At 42.9% G+C, this 22,060-nt stretch overlaps 1 protein-coding gene across 1 annotated transcript; it reads left to right on the top strand.

Annotated features, from left to right (window-relative positions):
* The first annotated feature begins 1,336 nt into the window (after nt 1-1,336).
* kdm8 (lysine (K)-specific demethylase 8) lies at nt 1,337-21,626 on the top strand. Its single transcript, XM_084328967.1, has 9 exons — nt 1,337-1,515; nt 3,984-4,173; nt 4,494-4,790; nt 5,023-5,186; nt 5,424-5,556; nt 8,446-8,496; nt 16,802-16,951; nt 19,644-19,736; nt 20,357-21,626. The coding sequence occupies exons 2-9, from the start codon at nt 4,006-4,008 to the stop codon at nt 20,519-20,521; spliced, it is 1,221 nt and encodes a 406-aa protein (XP_084185093.1). The 5' UTR covers nt 1,337-1,515; nt 3,984-4,005; the 3' UTR covers nt 20,522-21,626.
* Nucleotides 21,627-22,060: the final 434 nt, after the last annotated feature.

Below are 22,060 nucleotides of genomic sequence, written 5' to 3' on the forward strand. Positions count from 1 at the left end.
TCGTTTAGCAGCCTGATGGCCTGGGGATAGAAGCTACTTCTGAGTCTTTCTGTGCTCGCCTTGAGACTCCTGTATCGCTTGCCTGACGGCAGCAGTTCAAAGAGGCAGTTGTTCGGGTGGCTCGAGTCCTTAATAATTCTCTTAGCCTTCCCCTTGCAACGCTTGTAGTAAATGTTCTGGAGGGTGGGGAGCCCCCCTCCGATTGTGCGTTCGGCTGTACGTGTCACTCTTTGTAGTCTGCTTTGGTCTTTTGCAGTGCTATTCCCAAACCAGGAGGTGATGTTGCCGGTCAAGATGCTCTCTATTGTACATGAGTAGAAGTTCTTAAGGATCTTCTGGCTGACTTGGAACTTCCTTAGGCGCCTGAGGAAGTAGAGGCGTTGTCGTGCCTTCTTCACCACACTGTTAATGTGTATGGTCCATTTCAAGTCCTCGGATATGTGGGCTCCGAGGTACTTGAAGCTGTTGACTCTCTCAACCGGTGCCCCGTCGATGCTGAGGGGGCTGTAGTCCTTGACCCCCGACCTCCTGAAGTCCACAATCATCTCCTTTGTTTTGCTGACGTTCAGGGAGAGGCTGTTTTCCTGGCACCATCCCGCCAGGACCTTGACCTCTTCCAGGTAGGCCCTCTCGTCGTTGGCAGAGATCAGGCCCACCACCACTGTGTCGTCAGCAAATTTGACGATTGTATTGCTACTCCGCTGAGCCACACAGTCGTGTGTGTACAGGGAGTAGAGGAGGGGACTCAGAACACAGCCCTGGGGGGCCCCTATGTTGAGGGTGATGGATGAGGAGGTGCAGTTGCCTGCTCTCACCACCTGGGGTCTGCCAGTCAGGAAGTCCAGAGTCCAGTCCACCAGAGTCCAGTCCACCAGAGTCCAGTCCACCAGAGTCCAGTCCAGTCTGAGAGAGAGAGAGAGAGAGAGAGAGAGAGAGAGAGAGAGAGAGAGAGAGAGAGAGAGAGAGAGAGAGAGAGAGAGAGAGAGAGAGAGAGAGAGAGAGAGAGAGAGAGAGAGAGGAAGAGGGAAGAGAGAGAGAGAGAGAGAGAGACAGAGAGAGAGATAGAGAGAGAGAGAGAGAGAGAGAGAGACTACCATCTGCTGGAGCACAGAGTAAGTGCAGATGCAGATCATCTCTCGGCCATGTACCATTATGCAACACAAAAAAAACGATAATAACGGTAGTAACCGATCCTCTGAAATGGTGACGAAAGCAAAATGTCAAACGGTCGTCAAAGCGGTTAAAGGGTTTGCAATAAACAGACCCCGGAACCTCTGTTCGACAACATTTGTCCCTTGTCGGTGTGTTTTTGTCGTCACACACCACGACCACTGCTGCCGCTGAACGTTAGAATATCATCATATCATGAATCAGAAACTATATTTAGCCTTTAACTAATGGATAATAACGATCACATCTCACTCGTGTATTAAACGAACGACCCCAACGCCAAAGGCACAATGCACCCGTGTCCGTAATCACGGTTTTAAACTTCAATCCCTGACAGTTTGAGAGGTAAGATAACTTTGTATGAACCAACATAACATGTCAGGCTTGTGGTTCACCTTGTTGTAACGAGGACAGACTGAGCTCTGACTTAAAGACATTACTTAGTTACCTATAGTGGTGTCTGTGTGTAGAAATAACGCCTACTTGACTTTATTAATAACGACGTTGTTAAATATAATATAATATGTCTTATAACTAAATGTCTTATAAACTCATCTGTATTGTCTGTTTCGCTATTTCTCTCTTGGGTAATTTATAACTGGAAGATATTAAAAAAAAATATATATATATATATATATACTGTTAAAAACGAATTAAACAGTGCGAATTAAACTATTTATGATGAATTGAAAATGGGGGACCCTAATGTAAACAAGACGAAAGTCTTTCTCTGGTCTGCATCCCCTTAACAATAAGATTGATTGATTGATTGATTGATTGATTGATTGATTGATTGATTGATTGATTGAAACGTTTATTAACAGATTGCAGAATGGGTACAATACAGTACATACAATTGTTAAGGGGATGCAGACCAGAGAAAGACTTTCGTCTTGTTTACATCAGGGTCCCCCATTCTATTCCATTCTGCAATCTGTTAATAAAGTTTTCAATCAATCAATGGCTTGTTTAATCCCCCAAGTAATTACCCCATGCTCAAATAGGAGCACACTTTATTGGCTGTTTTGTTGTTTTGTTCTGTGGTGTTGTCGCCTAGTTGAAGTGCATAACACTCCAGTGAATCAGGTCTCCCACTTAAAGCTGTCTGGCGGCCGCCTGGTTTGTTATTATCAGAGAATGATGGTATTATTCAAATGTCAAAGTCACAGAAAGCCGGTATTAGAAGTACAACGCAGGCACAGTGTTTGTCTGTGAGTTCATCTGAGTACACGAATGCACTCCCTGTTCTCAGTGAGCCCTCTGTGCGTCGATTGATTAAAAGAGATAGAATATATTTATATATATTTTTGATTGCTTGATGTTTTTTATTTTCGTGTCTTCTTACATACAGGTGTATGCCCAGCCCATATGGGCTTACAAGACACATAAACAATAAGTATATATAATAGTATACTTGACATTGACAATAAGTTATTATATAGACCAAGATGGCCACAAAAAAATAAAACAAAATAAAACGTAATATAACAAGCTGTAAAGTTTAAACAAAGAAACAAGAGGAATTCATATAAAATTATATATGATATAGTGTGTTTTGTCTTAAGTGCCATGCTTTCTCCAAAAATTCCTGCAAAACTGAAAATCTCCTCCACAAAAAACCAACTCAACATACAACTCTCAGACTGCCAAAACAAATCCGGATTTACTATTTGAATTTTCTCAAATAAAGCCCTCCTCAAATCGGTATACAAGGGGCAATAAAAAACAAAATGATATTCATCTTCCACCACTCCCAGATCACCGAGAATAACACAAAGACAAAAACTAGTAATCAGCACAATAAAATCAAGTTAGAATAAGATCAGAGGCAACGCAAAATTAGATAGAAACAGGAAACACAGACTAAAAGCAATTAGAAAATGACATACTGGTTATTAATTAAAGCTATAAATTGTTCAAAATCAAACTTTAAAGTGCATCGAAGGACGTTCTAAGAGTATGAAATGAAATGAAATTGGATTAGATTAGATTCAAATGTATTGTCATCATGCAGCACAAGTACAGTACAACGGAAATAAGTTTGGCATCCAACCAGAGTGCAAATGTAACAGTAACGTGTAACAGTAATATACATGGATGTACAGGTGGTTAAACTGGGTACAAAATATACAAATTGGTACTACTGAGTGTAGTGCTAATCGGATGTGTGTACAGAGTTGTATTATATAAAATAGAGACAGTATGACTAGTACTACTGATGAATGAACGTGGCCTATTCACCAGGGTTGGGTATCTTTCACATGTGAATCGTACCTTTTTTCGGTACTTAGTTTAGTCTCTAAAAATGTAATACCTCGGTTGTTAAAAAAAAAATAAAAAAATCAAACTTCAAATAATTTATTATCATTATTATTTATTTAGAACAATTTGTATATATATATATATACACACACACATATATAATTTATATATACTGTATATATAATATTGCAGCGAGCGTTGTCTGCATCTAGCAACACTTTAGTTGCGACCGCTTTCAGGCTCGCCATTGCCCCGACTGCTTAGTTGTTGAATCAAGTCAAATCCTAGGTGAGCGTGTATTGTGCGCGTGAACGTGCGGCACACTTCATAGGTTTCGTTTCGCGGTAAACTAAACGTTGGCGTCATCTGACTTAAAAAAAAATAAAATTTATGTTTACATTACCAAAATGTGGCACCGGCAGATCTCGCATGAATCGGTACTCTGTACAGTACCGACGTGATTCGGTCGGTAGTACCCTTAATTCGGTTCCGTTCGGTACTCATCCCTATACTTTATTAACCTGACCGTGACCCTCTCTCCCACCGTGCAGAAGAATTAAGACCTCCTCAGCGATGGCCGGCCTGTGGACAGAGATCTCCACCGTCCTGCCTCTTAACGAGGCGGAGTTCCCGCTTCAGTTCAGTGAGAAGGTGGAGGCCAGTGCCGTGGAGATGCTGAGGCGCTGCCGGAGACAGCTGTACGGCGCTGCGGACGCCGGCGTCGGTGCGCTCAGCGCGCAGGTAAATGTCCAAACCCACCCCCCAATGTACAGTTTCCTCCCCCTCAAATATTGTATATATTCTCTTTTAGAAACTCTGTCTGTAAATAAACACTAAACAGTACTGTATATGTGTATATCTTGTATGTCATAAATGTCTGGATGTAACAGTACTGTTTATATATAGATATGTCGTGTATGTCATAAATGTCACGATGAATTGAAAACGGGGGACCCTGATGTAAACAAGATGAAAGTCTTTCTCTGGTCTGAGCCGTACTGTATTGTACCCATTCTGCAATCTGTTAATAACATTTTCAATCAATCAATCAATCAATCAAGGTGGTCTTGGACTACTCCTGGGAGAAGCTCAACACGGGGACGTGGCGTGACGTGGACAAGGAGTGGAGGCGAGTGTATTCCTACGGCTGCCTGTTCAAAGTGTCGGAGCTGTGCCGGGGGGGACGCGCTGTGTCCCCCGAGACCCTACAGCGGGCCGTCAAGACCTGCGACATGGGCTTACTGATGGGCGCCGCCATCATGGGCGACATTCTGCAAGTCCTCGTCCACATCCTCCAGACGGAAATCCGGAAAGCAGCGACAAAGGAGGACGTTCAAAATGAGCCTTTCGTCGCCAAGGTCGGTGGTCCGCTATTCCCCCGACATAATAGGCCGACGCTTGACTGAGCCCCGCTTTTATTTACATGATGGATTTGCCACTTTCTTAAAACGTAATACACTGCACCCTTCCCCCCCCCCTCCTCCCCCCCTCGTGAAATAGCCATCGGCCTCATTAGAGCAATGTCCTGTGTGTGTAGTCAGTGTACCCCGTAGGACATTCCGTGTGTCTCTGTGTCGCCTCCTTTAATAGAGAATCAAGATGGACGCCCCGCCCGTCTCCGTGGCGACGGCGGTACCCAGGATGCGCTGCCCTTCACTGGAGAGCTTCAAGACGAATCACCTGCTGCCCCTCAAGCCGGTCGTCCTGGAGGGGACCGTGGAGCACTGGCCCGCGCTCAAGGACCATCGCTGGAGGTACCTCCCCCCCCCGTCGTGCATCATTAGTCACCTTCATTTACAGGGGGGGGCCGTTACATCACGGGGGCCGAGGGCGCTCCCCCCCCCGTCACCATGAGGGGGTCGTTACATCACGGGGGCCGAGGGCGCTCCCCCCCCCCCCCCCCCCCGTCCCCCCCCCCCGTCACCATGAGGTATAAATGTAAAGGTAAACGTACTACTACTAACTTCTTTTATTTTTCTTTCCCTGCAAAGTATAGAATACCTCAGATCTGTCGCTGGCTGCCGGACTGTCCCTGTCGAAGTGGGCTCTAGATACACCGACGAGGAGTGGTCACAAACACTGCTGACCGTCAACGAGTACATCGACCAGTATATTCTTAAAAAAGTAAGTGCGTGCTTAAAGGAACACGCCGACATTATGGGAAACGCAACTCACCGTCTTCTCCAGAGTCGGACAAGAAGATAGATACCAAGCTAGCGTAAGCTAGCCTAGCTTAGCACAAATGAATGGAAGTGGATACGGATCAGACAACCTAGCTGCCAAAAACACCTCTCCCAGAGTTTTAAGCTAGGCTAAGCTAATCCGTATCCCCTTCCATTCATTTGTGCTAAGCTAGGCTAGCTTGCAGTCGGATAGCTTTCTACTGAACGCAGAGAGAGAGGAGACTAGAGGAGCATCTATCTTCTTGTCTGACTCTGGAGAAGACGGTAACAGCGCCAACACACCAGTTGTGCACGAAGGCGGGCGGGCGGGCGACCAGCGCTTCACTTTCACTCCCATGTTAACGGACGTAGCTGTGCCCACCGGCCGCAAGCGGGCGCGCGACTCGCGGGGGTGGAAGCAATCGTTTTTCCGCTCTGGTTGGATTCAGAGGAGTGCGCCGCCACGCGCATTTTCACAGAAATACACTCAACATCTGCATTATTATTACCACACATATAGATGTTGTTCAACCAGCGAATGTGTCCCAATACAAATAAACCATATTACTATACTTTTTCAGGAGTAGAGTCACACTGATCATCATTCTAAAATGAATTCTAACATATAATATAATAACTGGTTATACATGCAAAATGGACAAGAGAACACTGGAACTGGAAATCTTAAAGCAATCTTCAAACGGGGACTGACTTCACAATAGATTAGGCATCGACAGCTGTTCCAGTGTGAACGTGCCTTCCTCCTCCGTGCGCTTCCGCCCGCTCTGAACTCGGAACTCGGTGTGCCCGGCCACGCACGCTGTTCTCGCGCGGAACAACACGCAAGTACATGTGTGGCGACTGTGGTGTGTTTGCGCTGTCAGCGACGTATTTCCCATAATATTGGTGTGTTCCTTCAAATTATCGTCTCATTATTGCTAACATAAAAATATTTGTATTTATATATACAAAAAAAAAAAGCCTCATGGCATCTCTCATAATTACGGAGGCCGAGAACGGGCCATGTCTTTATTTATTATTTTATTGCCGTTTTCTCGCGATACCGACTTATTATTTTTGTTATCTCGATATAACAAAGTCCGTTTTCTCGTGATTTATTTCAGTAAGTTGTTCAGCGCAGCAGCAGACGGCCCGCGGCAGCTCTTGAGGGCTGAGATCGGGACGGCATGATCACATGACCCAGCTCGCAACCATCTCCGAGTTCTGTACACGGTTCTGGATGATTATCTGTTATATCGAGATAATGAAATAAATTAATCCCGTTATCACGAGAAAACTGATTTTGTTATATTGAGATAACGAAATAATAAGTCGTTATTAGGGATGTCCGATATTATCGGCCGATATTGGCATTACAATGTGATATCGGAAAATATCGGTATCGGGGTTTTTTTTTTTTTTTTTACATTTCTATAACCTTTATTTACCCAGGCAAGCAAGTAAGAACAAATTCAGATTTTATTTATTGTCAAAAGTATGCATAATGTTGTGTTAATTCCACAACAAGAGATATGTAATGTTAATTACCTGAAATTATTCCGTTTTTTGGGGGGGGGGGGGAAACCCTGCATATATCGGTATCGGTTGATATCGGTATCGGAAATTAAGAGTTGGACAATATCGGTATATCAGTATCGGTAAAAAAGCCAATATCGAGCATCCCTAGTCGAAATAATAAGTTGTTAGCTAGAGAAAACGGACTTTGTTATATTGAGATAACGAAACAATAAGTCGCTATCAAGAGAAAACGGACTTTGTTATATCGAGATAACGAAATAATAAGTCTTTATCGCGAGAAAACGGCAATAAAATAATAAATAAAGACGTGGCCGTTCTCTGCTTCCATACATACTGTATATATTACATTACAAAACACCCGTAAACTCACTGCCCTCACATCGCTCACTGCTTTTAAACAAAATCTGCAACAAACCATAACCGACTGTTGCACCTGCTGACTGCCTCCCGATCGCACGCATAGCCCTCAGACTCTCCTCTCCTCCCCCTGGGCCCCCTCCCTCACCTCCCTCCCTCCCTCTCCCCCTTTCTTCTCTCTCTCTCTCTCCCCCTGGTTCTCCCTCTCACTCCCTCTGGTTCTCACTCTCCCTCTCTCTCCCTCTGCTTCTCACTCTCCCTCTCTCTCCCTCTGGTTCTCCCTCTCTCTCCCTCTGGTTCTCGCTCTCCCTCTCTCTCCCTCTGGTTCTCACTCTCCCTCTCTCTCCCTCTGGTTCTCACTCTCCCTCTCTCTCCCTCTGGTTCTCACTCTCCCTCTCTCTCCCTCTGGTTCTCACTCTCCCTCTCTCTCCCTCTGGTTCTCACTCTCCCTCTCTCTCCCTCTGGTTCTCACTCTCCCTCTCTCTCCCTCTGGTTCTCACTCTCCCTCTCCCTCCCTCTGGTTCTCACTCTCCCTCTCTCTCCCTCTGGTTCTCACTCTCCCTCTCTCTCCCTCTGGTTCTCACTCTCCCTCTCTCCCCCTCTGGTTCCCACTCTTCCTTTCTCTTTTTCCCTTTCTCTTTTTCCCTCTCTCCCTTCCCTTCTCTCTCCCTTATTTATCGTTGTCCTTGTATACTATTGCTACTGTCATTTTGTATTTTATTTACTTGTATGCATGTACATAACCTTGTTCTTGTTGTACAGCCCCCCCCCCTTCCTTCAAAAGGCCTTTGCTTTTTGATCAGGCTGCTTTTGTATATAAGAATAATAAGAATATGTTCTTAATTGCTTGCCTGGGTAAATAAAGGTTAAATAAAATAAATTAATAAAAAAAAAAAAGTATTATAATTTTATTTCTGTGCATCAACCTCGTCTCATCAACCTCGTCTCCCGGCAGGATGAAGGGAAAGGTGTGGGCTATCTCGCTCAACACCAGCTGTTCGATCAGGTACGTCTTCCCTCCAGGAGCGCCTAGAACCCTATTGCCTTCAATATGTTTAAGTTTACGTTTATTTGTATTAATTCTTTAGTGCACATCAATCAACATCAATGTAAATTGATGCCAGAGTTTAGCTCACAAGCTAGTTTCCACCTGTAGTCCCTAACCCTACCCGGCATGGCTTCATGGTTGTGGGAGGAAACCCGCGCGAACACGGGGAGAGAACGTGCAAACGCCACACAGAAAGGCCCGGGTTCGAACCCAGGACCTCCGTGCTGTGAGGCAGCGGTGCTGACCGCCGTGCCACTGTGTGCCGCTCTTGATCTACTGCCAATTTTTTTTAAACGTGGTGCTATAAAAGTCCTTGAAATTCAAATCAACCATTCGCATTGAATGTTTTGTTCATCCGTGATCAAATTGTTCTGAATCGAGAAATCGTTGATCGCCCGCTCCAACCGCTTTTCCCTCATCTCTTCTTCTCGTGTGAAGAAGATGCTTTAAAAAAAAAAACAGCATTTAAAAGTGAATTGTATCCTTCGAGTGACATCCTTGAAAATGAAAAATAGTGCTTGGAAAAGTACTTAAAAGTTCTTGAATTTCATTTTGCAATGTCTGTGGGAAGCCTGTACGGTACACCGCGGAAGGACTGAGATCATAATTCGTAGGCTTGTGGTCCGAGTATATTATGAAAAAAAAAGAAAAAACTATAAGATACAGATAAGATACAGAGCTTGTAGATAATATACAGAACTTAACTTTAACATAAGCCACCAGACACAAACTCTGATTCTGGTAAATGTAAATTCGTGAATTCTATTAACCACTATGGCAGAAGGCTATACCTTTATCACTCTGTCTTTTCTGAGGAAAGTACTTTGATGGAATAGGAAATTAAATTAGCTGTGGAAAGTCTGAATACAAAGGTTAGTTTAATTCCATGAGTATAATATGCTTCAAATATCACCTGTGGTGTTATTCACGGTGGTGCATCAATGTTTTAATAATTACTTGGGTGCAACAACAATTTTTTATTGAAGGCAGTTAAATATAGGAGAACAGCAGTGTTCACCTTCGATCACCTTTCATTTAAATGAGGTGTTTTTCCATTATTTTACACATTTGTATAGCGTTATTGTTATTCTTAAAGGTGCTGTAAATGGTGTTTTATTTTGTTGTTAAAATGTGTGTTAAATAGCTCTACATTCTGTTTACTGCAGAGTGGAGGGACTGAGACACTATATCAGTGATGGCTGTTGGAGTGTAGAGCTATTATGTATGTTGTGTCTGTCCACTATGTTTGTTACTTTTGTTGTTTTTTATGTAAAGCGACCATGGGTCTTCTGAAAGGCGCTATATAAAGCGGTATCATTATCTTAACATGTAGACTGCTCATTTTAAAGGAACACTCCAACATTTTGGGAAATTAGCTTATTTGCCATCTACCCTGGAGTTAGACAAGAAGATACATACCTTTTTTCTTCTCTGTGCATGCAGTAGGAGTAGGAAGACGCGCACCGTTGGCCTAGCTTAGCGTCAGTCACTGGAAGTAGGTTCCTCCATTAGCCTAGTTCCAAAGGTCTTCCTACTCCTACTGCATGCACAGAGAAGAAAAAGGGTATGCATCTTCTTGTCTAACTCCAGGGTAGATGGCAAATAAGCTAATTTCCCAAAATGTTGGAGTGTTCCTTTAACAAAAAAAATACCACTTACAGCACTACATTACATTACTTTTAACATTACAGAATATATAGTATATTAAAAAAAAGACCATGACAACACTGTTGATTACTTCGGTAATAACTAAGACCCCCTAATTGCAACCACAACAACAAACTCTTGCATTTTTAATTAATTGTTAATAAGTCTCTTGCAGAACCGGGAGGAATTCATCCTCACAGATTTGTTTAATCCTTCGTTTACAATGCAGCGCTCGTACCAGGTTCTCAGAACGCATCCCGCTGGGCCTGGGCTCCCGCAGCAGACTCTAAGCCACGGCACTCCAGTGGAACATTGGAATATTAAGTTTGTGTTGTGTGATGTTTTATCTCTATCGTTGTTCATTCCCTAAATGTTTAACATGTTTAACTAGTTTTAAAACTTTCGACCGCAACACCGTTACTTTTGAAAAGTGATACAGTATGATTAAAAGTCAGACCAAAAATCGGACCAGTTTATTGATCGCTATGGGAAGATTAACGAGGATAAACCCACTTAATAGTAAAAAGTTATTGGTACTAATAATCTATCAATAAACTGGTCCGATTTTTTTGTCTATAAAAAAAGTCTAAAAGTCTTGTGAAAGTGACAGTTTGGGGTTTGGTTAGTAAGATCATTTCATCTCCATTATCATTTCTCCATAGAGCCCCATTATACTTTTAGTCAGGGGAGTGTCATGGTTTCTCCATAGAGCCCCATTATACTTTTAGTCAGGGGAGTGTCATGGTTTCTCCATAGAGCTCCATTATACTTTTAGTCAGGGGAGTGTCATGGTTTCTCCATAGAGCTCCATTATACTTTTAGTCAGGGGAGTGCCATGGTTTCTCCATAGAGCTCCATTATACTTTTAGTCAGGGGAGTGTCATGGTTTCTCCATAGAGCTCCATTATACTTTTAGTCAGGGGAGTGTCATGGTTTCTCCATAGAGCCCCATTATACTTTTAGTCAGGGGAGTGTCATGGTTTCTCCATAGAGCTCCATTATACTTTTAGTCAGGGGAGTGTCATGGTTTCTCCATAGAGCTCTATTATACTTTTAGTCAGGGGAGTGTCATGGTTTCTCCATAGAGCTCCATTATACTTTTAGTCAGGGGAGTGTCATGGTTTCTCCATAGAGCTCCATTATACTTTTAGTCAGGGGAGTGTCATGGTTTCTCCATAGAGCTCCATTATACTTTTAGTCAGGGGAGTGTCATGGTTTCTCCATAGAGCTCCATTATACTTTTAGTCAGGGGAGTGTCATGGTTTCTCCATAGAGCCCCATTATACTTTTAGTCAGGGGAGTGTCATGGTTTCTCCATAGAGCCCCATTATACTTTTAGTCAGGGGGGTGTCATGGTTTCTCCATAGAGCTCCATTATAATTTTAGTCAGGGGAGTGTCATGGTTTCTCCATAGAGCTCCATTATACTTTTAGTCAGGGCAGGGAGTGTCATGGTTTCTCCATAGAGCTCCATTATACTTTTAGTCGGGGGAGTGTCATGGTTTCTCCATAGAGCTCCATTATAATTTTAGTCAGGGGAGTGTCATGGTTTCTCCATAGAGCTCCATTATACTTTTAGTCAGGGGGGTGTCATGGTTTCTCCATAGAGCTCCATTATACTTTTAGTCAGGGCAGGGAGTGTCATGGTTTCTCCATAGAGCTCCATTATACTTTTAGTCAGGGGAGTGTCATGGTTTCTCCATAGAGCTCCATTATAATTTTAGTCAGGGGAGTGTCATGGTTTCTCCATAGAGCTCCATTATACTTTTAGTCAGGGGAGTGTCATGGTTTCTCCATAGAGCTCCATTATACTGTTAGTCAGGGGAGTGTCATGGTTTCTCCATAGAGCCCCGTCTTATTATTTTAGCGCAGCAGCTCGCGCAGGTCCGGGGAAACTTAGTCACGTGACTCAGTTGGTATTGCTGATTGGCTCGAACTGTTTGTAAACAGCGAACAGGTCTGTACAATGCAAAGGGGAATATTGGCTGGCGTTAGTTTGACAGCCGATAACTCAACAGCAGCATTGTTGACATGGGGGCGACAGTGGCTCGGGAGGTAGAGCAGTCATCTGGTAATCCGGAGGTTCTCGGTTCGATTCCCGCTCCTCCCGGGCAGCGTGTCCATGTGTCCTTAAGAAAGACACTCAACCCCTAACTTCTCCCGATGAGCAGGTTGGCACCTCGCACGGTCGCCTCCGCCGTCGGTGTGTGAATGTGTGAGTGAATGGGTCAAATGTGAGGAACAAATTGTAAAGCGCTTTGGATAAAAGCTGCTGTATAAAATGCACCATTTACCATTTTACTTTATTAAATACGAGACCGTTCTCCACTTGTGACCTCTTCGATATCTACGTGTCGCAGAGCATTAATAGCCGCGTCTATTCCATATCCATTGTTCAAGTTAGACCTCTGTTTGCTCCGTCTCGCCCGGCGAACAGCGCTTCCGCGCCCCGAGCGAAGCTGCGTCTGTTCGCCGCCGTTCGCGTCTTCCAGTCGACTCTGTTGTTTATTTGTTTATTTTATGGATCCCCGTTAGTCTACAGCACCCGTGGGTGAAAGACTATTCTCCCTGGGGGGTCCTAACACACAACCTACAACATTACAGTACATTACATTACAGTATGAAAAAAACAATAAAAACATAAACACCTTAGCCTAAGCACATTCTCAACATCTTCCAACATCTCACAAGAAAAACACAATGGCTCCAACCACAAATACAATACTAACTAACTAAACTAACAATACTAACTAAATAAATCAGTAACTCAACTGTATTTCACCATTCATAACAGCATCCTTCAACTTTTTCTTAAAAGTAAATTTGTTGGGTCAGGTGGCGTAACGGAGATTGCGTTCGTCACCAACCCCGGAGACGCTGGATTCGCCTGTTAGAATCCAGCTCACAGCTCCGGCGTTGTCACCAGCTTGGCTGGCCGTCTGCACTAATACAATTGGCTGTATCAGAGGGTGGGAGAAGCTGGCGGGGTGGGTCCGGGTCGTTGTAAACAGCGACTCCTACAGTTCGGTCGGGGCGCCTGCTCAGCGCGGATAGGATCTAAGGGGGGTAGTGTGATCCTTCCACACATTACACCCTCTCAGTGAGAATCCGCGCTGCCAGGTGAAAAGAAGCGGTTGATTGGCTAGACGTGTGTCGGAGGAAGCACGTGATAGCCTCCACTCTCCCAGACCGACTGTGGGGGGTAAGTGCGCAGCGACCAGGAAGGGGATTGGGAATTGGCATAACGACTAACATTGGGATGGGAGAAAATCGGAGGAAAAAGGAGGGGGAAAAAGATCAATAAAAATAAAAATAAAAAAGTAAATGTGTTGCTGACCATCTTTATCTTCACAGTTATATAATTACAGTGTGCAGCAGCTCTATACATTACTGTTCTCTTAAGTGCATTTGTTCTTGGTAGAGGTAGAGTGACGACCCACGGCGTGTCTGGTGACATAGCCATGTCTAGTATTGGTGGCTTGTTGTAGTTCTGACCACAAAGACTTAGGTTTACCAATTTTATAAATATTAAACATATTAAATTGCATCGGCCACCTGCCTCTGGATGCGGCGTCCGCACCGTGTTTGATATAATATATATTATACCGTCAGGAGACGGAGCCGCTGGGCTTGTTTTAATTGCTTATCTTTTGGATATTCAGCGGGCTGTCCCACCAGCCGGAACAACTCCGCACTAGACCTGCATATACTGTGACTGTGGATCAGCTGTAGGAGCGGGAAAACCCCACCGGGATGTATTTCAGGAACCTGGAGCGAGCGCTACTACATAATAAAAGCAGGATAAAACCTATGGGAGTAACGGGGGAAAGACTCGTGTAACTGACTACTCAAAACACGTGTCGTTTATGTTATCGCTGCTTCGAGGTCGAGGTCACCTGTATTTATGGAGCACGTTTAAAACCAAGCGAAGTTGCACCAAAGTGCTTCACGGTATGAAGAAACGGACAAATACAAAATACGATATAAAATGCACAAGTATAGGACCAGGAGTGATTATTTTTACTCCTGGGATTACATACATTTTGACATTTAGATTTCTTTAAAAAATTTAACAAAACTGCTAATCTTACCAACTGCTGTTAAGAAAAGACGACACGGTTTCAACGTACAGTGATATACAGAGCAATGGTCAAATGGAATTTACTTCAAATCATATTATATAACATAATAATATAATATGGTTTTAAGAAAAAGATGAAAGAGTGTTATTTAAAAATAAACGTTGCCAAGTGATAGGGCTGTACCAAATGTAATATCTTTGGTTCCTCACATCTGAATGTTCTGTTGGGGTCATCATTAGGGAGTGAGGTTACATATCTATGTTGCATGATAATTATCTATCTATCTAGCTTTCTGTAGAAATGGACTGTTTTATTTTATCTTGCCTCATTTTGATATTATTATTATAATTGTATTTGACATACTACTACTACTGCTTATTATTATTGGACACACACCCTGCACCTTATCATGCACATACACTACACGTAAGACACTCTCTGTAAATAATTGACTATTTTATCTTACCTCTTTTATATTTTATTTGATGTTACTACTACTGCCTATTGTTACCATTCTTGTAAGTAAGTAAGTAAGTATTTATAAAGCACCTTTCATACATGTCATGTAGCTCAAAGTGCTGTACACAATTATAGGCATATATAACGATAAAAGCAATAAAGTCATAGTGATCAGTTAAGATCAATGTTTAAAAAAAAAAATAATAATAATAATAATGGTAACGTAAAAATGAAAATAACGTAAAAACAGTCATTTGCTTACCAGTTTGGGAGAACAGGTCCGCACAAACATTTCCGCTCAGTGGCAACCGGAAGTGCACTAAACCAATGCACTTGTATGGTAGGTAGCAATGTTTAGGTCTTATAATGCTAGTGTAGTTACGTTTTTATCAGTGGTCATAGTTGGGTCCATAGTGCTTTACCAAGTCCCATGGATCCATCAGTGGCCGTGTATTGTGTGCGTATGTACCCGTTCGCTCATGTGGTCAGTGGCCAGAGTTGGGTCCACAGGACTTATCCAAGTCCCATGGACCCATCAGTGGCCGCGTCTTGTGGTAGAAAGAAAGAAAAAGAAAAACGTATAAAGAAAACAGTCTAAAGTTTGAAAGTTTGGGAGGTCCGCAAAAACACGCCTTCAGCTCAGAAGCTGAGGCGTGTCAAAAACGTTTGAAAAACTGGAGGCGTGTCTCCTATTGTACCCATTCCTTCATCTAAAAAGTTTGAAAGTTTGGGAGGTCCGCAAAAACACGCCTTCAGCATTGTTGTTCCTTAATTGTGCACCGTTGAGTCTGAGCTCGAAAAACAATATCATCTCATTACCTGCGATGCCCCCTCCCCTGTATTGTTGTGTATCTTGACAAATAAAGAACTTGACCTTGAAACTATTAATTAGATCGTGATGGATTCAGTCGGAGGCTGTTTATTTTGCTTTGTCTAATTGCAGTGTTTGTTTTGTTTAGGCGTGTTATTTATTGTGATGAATGTCGACGTGGTATATTATCTGTGTGTGGAGGAAGAAGAGCTGCTGCTTTGCAAAAGATAATGGCATCTAAATAAAACAAACTAACAAACCAAAGAGCCACAGTACGACGTTTCAAACGGAATAACCTCCTCTGTGCATCGGAGCATAATGTGACTTTGAATTGCATATAATGACACAGTCTGCACTGACTCAACATAGGCAGGTTCAGAGGAAGCAGAGATGAGAGAGTTGTTTGTTAAACACTAGCTTGTGTTTCCTGTTCAAATCCCTCCTTCCTGGGATATGTGTAAATTAGGCCTGTCCCCGACTAAGCATTTGTACAGTCGACTTTGATTGGCCAACATTTTCCGATAGTCGACTGGTAGTCGACTACCCCCCCCCCCCCCCCCCGAATGCAAAAGAATATATAAAATATCATTCCATTTGGGCTGTGGGGGGTTCTTAATGTCTGAAGGAGTCGACTGAAGGCTTCTTGTCCTCCTTGCGAAAGCATGCAATTGGTCCAATGATGGATACATCTTGATATTCGTCTAGTGTGTTCATTAGATGGTGAAATCCTCTTTCAGTGCCTCTGTGCCTGTTTTCTTAGGCAGTTAGCCTCGCTGGTATGTGCGCCATTAGCGTTAGCCACGCTTCTAGGCCTCTTTTGCTTTTGGAAAGAATGATAATAAAAAAATCAAATCTTTTATATATTTATTTTGCATTGGCAGTCAACTACGGCTCCTTTCGATCGATTATTGGACTAGCCGAGGTCGGCCCTAGTGTAAAATGCATGTTTACATGCGGCATATAAGTATATATATCGAGGGGGCGACAGTGGCTCAGGAGGTAGAGCGGCCGTCCGGTAATGCGAAGGTTCCCTGGTTCAATTCCCGCTCCTCCCGGGCAGCGTGTCGAAGTGTCCTTGAGCAAGACACTTAACCCCCTAACTGCTCCCGATGAGGAGGTCGGCACCTCGCACGGTCGCCTCCGCCGTCGGTGTGTGAATGTGTGAGTGAGCGGGTAAAATGTGAGGAACAAAAAGAGCTTTGGATAAAAAGCTGTTATATAAATGCAGCCATTTACCATTTATTTGTATCTGTATGTCTCCTTAGATACCTGAGCTGAGAGAGGACATCTGTATCCCTGATTACTGCTGTCTCGGAGAGGGAGAGGACGATGACATCACTATCAATGCGTGGTTTGGGCCGGGGGGCACCGTGTCCCCCCTTCACCAAGACCCCCAACAGAACTTCCTGGTGCAGGTGATCCTAACCGACGTGCAACATTTATTTTTATTTCATTTAATTTAATTATTTCAAACCTTTTATTCAAACTCGAAACTCGAAAGGCTACTGAGGTTTGCCCTCGTTTACCGTCACGTCACGAGTGTACACACAGAAATAAGTATATAAACGCATATAAAATCATAACAATAAGACAACAATGACGAGGCAAAGAGCAAGGATAACACATCAATTAAAACATGTACAACTTGACTGACAAAGGTTGGAGATCAAGGTTTTAAACTCTGCAACAGACGGGAGAATCTCAAGCTTTAAGGACTGTTGGAGTTAATTCCATGAGCTAGAGGGGCGTCGTAGAGAAATGCAGATTTACCTGTTCAGAGCAAACTGGACCTTAAGGACCAGACAGTCACTAGAACGGGTTCCATAGGTTCCAATATTCCATTCCAATAATGATGTAATATAAGGGGGTAGCGTACCAATAATGATGTAGTATAAGGAGGTAGCTTACCAATAATAATGTAGTATAAGGAGGTAGCTTACCAATAATGATGTAGTATAAGGAGGTAGCTTACCAATAATGATGTAGTATAAGGAGGTAGCTTACCAATAATGATGTAGTATAAGGAGGTAGCTTACCAATAATGATGTAGTATAAGGAGGTAGCTTACCAATAAGGATGTAGTATAAGGAGGTAGCTTACCAATAATGATGTAGTATAAGGAGGTAGCTTACCAATAATGATGTAGTATAAGGAGGTAGCTTACCAATAATGATGTAGTATAAGGAGGTAGCTCACCAATAATGATGTAGTATAAGGAGGTAGCTTACCAATAATGATGTAGTATAAGGAGGTAGCTTACCAATACTGATGTAGTATAAGGAGGTAGCTTACCAATAATGATGTAGTATAAGGAGGTAGCTTACCGATAATGATGTAGTATAAGGAGGTAGCTTACCAATAATGATGTAGTATAAGGAGGTAGCTTACCAATACTGATGTAGTATAAGGAGGTAGCTTACCAATAATGATGTAGTATAAGGAGGTAGCTTACCAATACTGATGTAGTATAAGGAGGTAGCTTACCAATAATGATGTAGTATAAGGAGGTAGCTTACCAATAATGATGTAGTATAAGGAGGTAGCTTACCAATAATGATGTAGTATAAGGAGGTAGCTTACCAATAATGATGTAGTATAAGGAGGTAGCTTACCAATAAGGATGTAGTATAAGGAGGTAGCTTACCAATAATGATGTAGTATAAGGAGGTAGCTTACCAATAATGATGTAGTATAAGGAGGTAGCTTACCAATAATGATGTAGTATAAGGAGGTAGCTTACCAATACTGATGTAGTATAAGGAGGTAGCTTACCAATAATGATGTAGTATAAGGAGGTAGCTTACCAATACTGATGTAGTATAAGGAGGTAGCTTACCAATAATGATGTAGTATAAGGAGGTAGCTTACCAATAATGATGTAGTATAAGGAGGTAGCTTACCAATAATGATGTAGTATAAGGAGGTAGCTTACCAATAATGATGTAGTATAAGGAGGTAGCTTACCAATAATGATGTAGTATAAGGAGGTAGCTTACCAATAATGATGTAGTATAAGGAGGTAGCTTACCAATAATGATGTAGTATAAGGAGGTAGCTTACCAATAATGATGTAGTATAAGGAGGTAGCTTACCAATAATGATGTAGTATAAGGAGGTAGCTAACCAATAATGATGTAGTATAAGGAGGTAGCTTACCAATAATGATGTAGTATAAGGAGGTAGCTTACCAATAATGATGTAGTATAAGGAGGTAGCTTACCGATAATGATGTAGTATAAGGAGGTAGCTTACCAATAATGATGTAGTATAAGGAGGTAGCTTACCGATAATGATGTAGTATAAGGAGGTAGCTTACCAATAATGATGTAGTATAAGGAGGTAGCTAACCAATAATGATGTAGTATAAGGAGGTAGCTTACCAATAATGATGTAGTATAAGGAGGTAGCTAACCAATAATGATGTAGTATAAGGAGGTAGCTTACCAATAATGATGTAGTATAAGGAGGTAGCTTACCAATAATGATGTAGTATAAGGAGGTAGCTTACCGATAATGATGTAGTATAAGGAGGTAGCTTACCGATAATGATGTAGTATAAGGAGGTAGCTTACCAATAATGATGTAGTATAAGGAGGTAGCTTACCAATAATGATGTAGTATAAGGAGGTAGCTTACCAATAATGATGTAGTATAAGGAGGTAGCTTACCGATAATGATGTAGTATAAGGAGGTAGCTTACCGATAATGATGTAGTATAAGGAGGTAGCTTACCAATAATGATGTAGTATAAGGAGGTAGCTTACCGATAATGATGTAGTATAAGGAGTTAGCTTACCAATAATGATGTAGTATAAGGAGGTAGCTTACCGATAATGATGTAGTATAAGGAGGTAGCTTACCGATAATGATGTAGTATAAGGAGGTAGCTTACCAATAATGATGTAGTATAAGGAGGTAGCTTACCAATAATGATGTAGTATAAGGAGGTAACTTACCGATAATGATGTAGTATAAGGAGGTAGCTTACCAATAATGATGTAGTATAAGGAGGTAACTTACCGATAAGGGCCTTGAAAGGGACCCAGTCGGGACACTTGCCGTGTGACTCTGGTTGGTTGACCGCAGGGCTCTTCTTCGTTGGTGCAGGTGGTTGGCAGTAAGTACATCCGGCTGTACTCCCCGGAGGACACAGAGAGGCTCTACCCTCATCAGTCACCGCTGCTGCACAACACCAGTCAGGTGAGACTGAGATCACACGAAGAAGATGAGCCACACAGTGTGGCGGTCGCATGAAACAAACTGACGTTCTACCTTGAATGTCCGTCTCCCGTGTTTCCTGTTACACCGTGTGGTGGTTTTATTTACGTTTTTATTTATTTTTATACGGTATTCAGATCAAATGTTGTTGTTGCCTATATTTATGTCTTATTGCCTATCTATCTATCTACTGTATCTATCTATCTCTCTCTCTCACCATCCATATCTATCTATCCATCCTCTATTCTGTCTCCTCTCTCTCTCTCTCTCTCTCTCACCATCCATTATCTATCTATCCATCCTCTATTCTCTCTCCTCTCTCTCTCTCTCTCTCACCATCCATTATCTATCTATCCATCCTCTATTCTCTCTCTCTCTCTCTTTCTCTCTCTCTCTCTCTCTCTCTCTCCCCCCCCCCTCTCTCTCCCCCCCCTCTCTCTCTCTCCCCCCCCCCCCTCTCTCTCTCTCTCTCTCTCTCTCTCTCTCTCTCGCTCTCGCTCTCTCTCTCTTTCTCTCCCTCTCTCTCTCTCTCCCCCCCCCTCTCTCTCTCCCCCCCTCTCCCCCCCCCCCTCCCCCCCCCCCCCTCTCTCTCTCCCTCTCAGGTGGAGGTAGAGAACCCCGACCCGGTCCAGTTCCCAGAGTTCTCCGCGGCTCCCTACCTGGAGTGCGTGCTGCGGCCGGGAGACGTGCTGTTCATCCCCGTGCAGCACTGGCACTACGTGCGCTCGCTGGAGCTCAGCTTCTCCGTCAGCTTCTGGTGGGCATGACCACCACACTGGCACTACGTGCGCTCGCTGGAGCTCAGCTTCTCCGTCAGCTTCTGGTGGGCATGACCACCACACTGGCACTACGTGCGCTCCCTGGAGCTCAGCTTCTCCGTCAGCTTCTGGTGGGCATGACCACCACACTGGCACTACGTGCACTCTCTGGAGCTCAGCTTCTCCGTCAGCTTCTGGTGGGCATGACCACCACACTGGCACTACGTGCGCTCTCTGGAGCTCAGCTTCTCCGTCAGCTTCTGGTGGGCATGACCACCACACAGCTTCTGGTGGGCATGACGACCACACAGCTTCTGGTGGGCATGACCATAGATATCTATATAGAACACTAGATAGCTTAAGGCGGAGTCACCAGCGTCTCTGAACCGCCGCCATCTTGCCCCAGTCAGCCTTGAGTGAGGGTGTGTGATCTGCACAGACAAAAATACTCATAACTCACTGAAATATTGACGGATTTACAAACGGTTTGGTTTATTACAAGCATTATTAACGTGTAAAAAAAACATCTTTAAAATATATATATATTTTTTTATAAGTATGCAGTATCATAACTACATCTTTGATGTTTATAGCAAACCAACCCGTTTGAAAATCGGTAAAGAATTGAGCAATCTATGGTTATTTAAATAGTACATGCACCATAGACATTAATGTTATCAGTAGCTGAGCTGCCTGGGGCAAGATGGCCGCCCTACGACGACGTCGCTCTCCATTGGCCGGCAGCGCGGGTAAGCTATCTAGTGTTCTATATATATCTATGGTCATGACAACAACAACACGGCTTCCGGTCGTCATGACAACAACAACACAGCTTCTGGTGGTCATGACAACAACAACACGGCTTCCGGTGGTCATGACAACAACAACACAGCTTCCGGTGGTCATGACAACAACCACACAGCGATGTACATACAAATGTAACACAGGTCTTTTTTTTGCCCTGTCGGTTATGTTATACATTACAATAAATATCGCAATAAAGAATTTGATTGTGAATGTATACTATGAGTAAGAGTAAACATGTTTTCTTTTTTCATACATTTTCTTTACATTTACAAATGACATACATGGGCACAAATAAGCTAAAAAAAATTAAAACGGAAACAACACAACAATGTGACTTGTGGTCTTTTGCAGAATTGGTACAATACAGTACAGCTCAATACACACAATTTGATCCATAAGAAATGGACACTCCTGACTGAATGGCCGATTTCTCTAAATTATGAATGTGATACTTTAATGCTGGAAGCTATACCTGCATGAAGGAAATAAATTAGTGAGCGGTTGCTAATTCGGGTGCTAATTCCTTCCTGCATATAAAGACTTTTTAACTCGTTTAATTTGACGGGGCATGTTTCTTTTCAAATTGGCATATTTAATTGTGTTCTCAAATTATTCATACAGATGCTCTCAGATGTTTGGGATTTCCATAATTTATTCAAACAAGGCGAGATTTAATCACCTAATGAACCACAGGTACAGATTAGGTAAACACGGTATTCTGTTTAAACTGAACAGCTGTCA

Source organism: Notolepis coatsorum (genome assembly GCF_963971535.1).
Source record: "Notolepis coatsorum genome assembly, chromosome: 14".
Taxonomy (NCBI): domain Eukaryota; kingdom Metazoa; phylum Chordata; class Actinopteri; order Aulopiformes; family Paralepididae; genus Notolepis; species Notolepis coatsorum.